Genomic DNA, 4,572 nt, shown 5'->3' on the forward strand with positions numbered 1-4,572 from the left:
TTGTGCATTATGTGAGTTTGATATCATAATGTTTAGCATAAGGGCATTAATGCTACTGAAGTTTTTAAGGCTAATTTTTGAGTTTAGCTAATATTTTAACACCATGCCCACATTGTTGGCAAATTTGGCACTTGAGGTTTTTTCGGCAACTGTGGAGTTAAGACAGAGTTTTAGCAATTAGCTAGTTTTTTTTGTCTAATTTGGTATGTACTGAGGTTTTATAGTCTAATTTGAAGTTAAGCTAATATTTAAGCAGCATGTTAGCTTTTTGTCTAATTTGGCATCTACTGAGGTTCTTTGGACTAATTCTGGGTTTAAACCTAGAATTTTAGCAATGTGCCAAAAAGATTTGGCTGATTTGGCATCTAATAGTTTTTCTTTTGCACTGCAATGGATTTAAGCCAGTATTTTAGCAACATGGTTGCTTTTTAGCTAATTTGGCATGACTGAGGTTTTTTGGGCTAATTCTGGGTTAAGCTAGTATTTTAGCAACATGCTAGCTTTTTGGCTAATTCTGAGTTCAAACCTTTTAGGCATTCATTTTTTACATTTTTATTTATTTATATTTTTCAAGAAATTCTTAACTTAACTTGTGTAACTTTATTTCATTTAGCAACTTTGGCATTATGCAAATAGCTTTAGCATTTTCAGCAAACCCCTTCAGCAAGTGCAGTCAATTTCTTCAGCATCTTTAGAAACCACATTCAGCAGAACGCAGTCACACTACCATTGTCGCAGGCAATGCAACTTTTCTAGTTATAAATGAGTTTGTTCTAAACTGATTCTCCTAGTAATATAAAAGTTTAGTTAAAAAAGAAATAGAAATGCAATTTTGAGCTGAATTCTCCTCAGGTCTCCTCCATCATCAGAACAAATGCAACAAGAAAATCCATCCATCCATCCATTTTCTTGACCGCTTCTTCCCTTTCGGGGTCGCGGGGGTGCCGGAGCCTATCCCGGCCACTGATGGGCGAAGGCGGGGTACACCCTGGACAGGTCGCCAGTCTGTCGCAGGGCCTCAATCACACACACATTCACTCTCACATTCATACCTAGGGGCAATTTAGAGTCACCAATTAACCTATGAAGCATGTTTTTGGACGGTGGGAGGAAGCCGGAGTCCCCGGTGAAAACCCACGCATGCACGGGGAGAACATGCAAACTCCACACAGAAAGGCCCCAGCCGGGATTCGAACCGGGGCCTTCTCGCTGTGAGGCGAGAGCGCTAACCACTTGCGCCACCGTGCAGCCCCCCGCAACAAGAAAATGTTAAAAACAATTTTTATCGGAGTGGGTCTTTAATTTAAACGTCACTGTTCTGAGAATGCTAACCCACTTCTCATGGACGTGGCTTGTTGGGATTTTTGACAGCACCTCAAAGAAGTACTTCTCTGCACATAGCAGAGGCTCAACGCCGCTCTGCTGGTGGCCCACGAATTATTCAGCCTCTCTGTGCAGCCAGAGGGAGGCTGAGCAGATCGGAGCGGACAGGCTGGTTTACATCTGCAGCCCGCCACACCGAACAGGCAAGATTGCCATTTTGTTTACGGGCCACTGTTTTCATTTATAGCCATGTTAAATAAGCTGGTTCCTCTGGCGTAATGCTGTTTGGGGATCATCTGGGAGCTGGAGTAATGGAATCAATCACCGGGTGGAAGGAGAGCGGCTCCAAACACTGACAGCTTGTTTTTCTTACCAAGGCCACCTCCTTCTTCAGCTCATCCAAGTTCCTCTCCTTCTTCTTCCTCCTTCCTTCGCTCTCGCCTCCCCACTGTGGTGAAACAGAAGACCATCAAACCTGAAAGCCTTGTAAGAAATTTAATACACATCAGCATATCACAGTCAATTCCTTCATTCATTCCAAATGCTGTCACTCATGGCAAACTATTCATTGAATATGGAAGAGATTTTTTTTTTCATCATGGTGCAAGTTCCTCATTTGTGAGAGTGAGAGCAGGGTGTCATAGGAATAGAACATCGTGGGGATCATCTGCTGCTGTCAGTCTCGTATCGCCGGCACGTGTCGCTGAAGGAGGGAAATACCAGGAGACGGTGCACGGAGGGGCACAGCGGAAAAAAAAAAGTAATCAAAAAGAGGCAAAGAGGGAGCCGGAGAAGTGCCTGAAATGTGTCTGGCATAGCAATTTCCCCACGCGGCAGCGCGAGTGGAGGAAAACCGTGCTTGTCCTTCCCTGAAGCTAAATGGAAGCGGCCCGGCAGACAAGCAGAACTACATCATTATACTGGTACCAAAGAGGAACCTTGTTAAAGAGGGGAGCATTTTACAAACATGTTTGTAGGACACACAAAGTGTGTCTGCAGGGTTTCCTCATCACTTAACCCTTTGACTCCAGTGTTTATGTTCTTTGATTAACTGTAATTTTTGTAATTGTTTATGCGATCAATGTCATTCCAGCAGATTCTGAAGGAGAAAAGCGGCGTACGCAGTTCAAAAGCAGGAGTTCAAAAGCTACAGGATGTTACACCAGGGGTCTCAAACTGGTGGCCCCAAGTCGATATTTTGCGGCCCTTCGCCTTAATATGAAAGTGAATTGCTGGTGAGGCCAACGATTTGTGTATCAATGGCCCTTTTCCAGTGCTGTGCGAACCAACCAGTCACAATGGGGTATTTAGCTCTTGGGGGCGTGACATTGATTAGGCTTGAAGCAGGGAAAGTTTTTTTTTTTTTTTTTTTTTTAGAAAGTGACTATTTGCACGTAATTTTCTCAAAATGTACAGCCAGGGCTAGATGGGGCTCCATTTGTGCCAAAAATATGTTTTTAAGTCCATTGTTTATGTCTACTGAACAAGTTTAATGAACATGTTTTCACATCTTTGTACTACTAAGTAATCTACATATCCACGCTTCTTTGTATTTGCTTTGTGATATTTCAGCTTTATGTTTAAAACCATTGTGTGGATCTGGTCGTCAGAAAAGTCCTCAGTAACAAATGCTAGTGTCATTACCTAGTCAGCAAGGGTAAGTGGGGCCCATTTGGTTTAAAAATGGGCAGAAAATGTGGTTTGTCCACAGTGTCCGTGGTGACCCCACCTGTGTTTGCCCACATTGGGTAAAGTGGGAACTCAGTGGGTTGGCTTGCTACGCTAAGTATTGAGTTAGTGAACTTCACTGTAGCAAGCTATCAAGCTCTGCTGTAGTGAGCTAAGTTGTAGTGAGCCAGCAAGCTCTGCTGAAGTGAGCTCCATTGTATTTAGCTAGCGAGCTCTGGTATATTGAGTTAGCGAGCTCCACTGTAGCAAGCTCTGCTGAAGTGAGCTCCATTGTAGCAAGCTAGCAAGCTCTGCTGAAGTGAGGGCTGTTGTGGTGAGATAGCGAGCTCCGTTGCATTGAGTTAGCGAGCTCCACTGTAGCAAGCTAGCAAGCTTCAGTGTAGCTCCATCGTAGCGAGCTAGTGAGCTCCGCTGTCCACAGAGCAGCTAACTAGCTTAACAAGACAACCCACTGAGTAGTAAATGGCGTATACTTGTATAGCGCTTTCTACCCTCCTTCGAAGGCCTAAAGCACTTTACAGTCACAGACCCATTCACCCATTCACACACACATTCATACACTGGTGGTGGCTCCGCTGCCGAACACTGGCGCTAGCCTCCCACCAGACGCAATTCGGGGCTAGGTGTCTTGCCCAAGGACACTTTAACACATGGGTGGGCAAGGCGGGAATCGAACCCACAATCTTCCGATCTTCCCTACCGCTGCACCACGGCCACCCCTGTGTTTGCCCACTTGAGCCACTGTGAGCAAACACAGGTGGGGCCACCACAGATACTGTGGACAAACTCATTCAGGGCTCACAATTTCTTCCCACTTTGAAACCATATGGGCCCACTTGGCCTGGCGGGCTGTGTAGCTCCTCCCATTTCACAGAAACATGCAGAAGATGCTCAGTAGTACGTAGACATGAACAAATGTTCAATAAACTTGTTCAGTAGACATAGACAATGGAACAAAGATATAGAGAGTGGACGCAAAAACATATTTTTGGCACAAATGGAACCCCATACGGCCCAGCCTCATCCAGACTCTGCTTCGGTGAGCTGAGTTTGAGACTGGTGTTAAAGGGTTAAGGAGTAACAGTTCCCGTGTAGTCAGGTTGCAAATACTCCGATGCATAAAAAGTACACTCTTTTGCCTGAAACGTGACAAAAATAGAGGAACTCACCCCTCTGCCCATGCTTGCTGTCCAGACGATAGCAGCTTATGAAGTAAAGGCCAGCACTCATGGACCACAGCTGATACCTTCCACCCCCACGTGCAGAACAGAACATCCTGCTGGCTTTTTTTGGGTCTGGCACCCCCACACCAAATATCCCTTTGCTGTTGCCTCCTGTCAGGGTAACCTGAACCCCCCCACCCTTAAGCCTTAAGGACTGCACCACTGCTGTCCCAGGCTGGCTCTTCTTCTCTCACATTCATAAGCACAGAGGGGGGGGGGGCTTTAGCACCTGCCCCAAACACGCACACACATGCAGTCTCCTGCAGAACAACATCCCATCAATCACTGCTGTCGTCGCTGCAACTGCAACCTTGCTCTCTACGTTACATGCAATATT

General features: G+C 45.5%; 1 protein-coding gene across 1 annotated transcript in view; it reads right to left on the reverse strand.

Moving 5' to 3' along the window:
• Positions 1 to 4,293, reverse strand: part of atp1a2a (ATPase Na+/K+ transporting subunit alpha 2a) — a 68,392-nt gene extending 64,099 nt beyond the window's left edge. The window contains exons 1-2 of the mRNA XM_024280357.2: positions 4,182 to 4,293; positions 1,697 to 1,771 (exon numbers count right to left, since the gene is read on the reverse strand). Of these exons, the coding sequence (XP_024136125.1) occupies positions 1,697 to 1,771; positions 4,182 to 4,193 (87 nt within the window). The 5' untranslated portion in view covers positions 4,194 to 4,293. The remainder of the gene's footprint in view (positions 1 to 1,696; positions 1,772 to 4,181) is intronic.
• Positions 4,294 to 4,572: the final 279 nt, after the last annotated feature.

Source organism: Oryzias melastigma, linkage group LG17 (assembly GCF_002922805.2).
Source record: "Oryzias melastigma strain HK-1 linkage group LG17, ASM292280v2, whole genome shotgun sequence".
In the NCBI taxonomy this organism is placed as follows: Eukaryota; Metazoa; Chordata; class Actinopteri; order Beloniformes; family Adrianichthyidae; genus Oryzias; species Oryzias melastigma.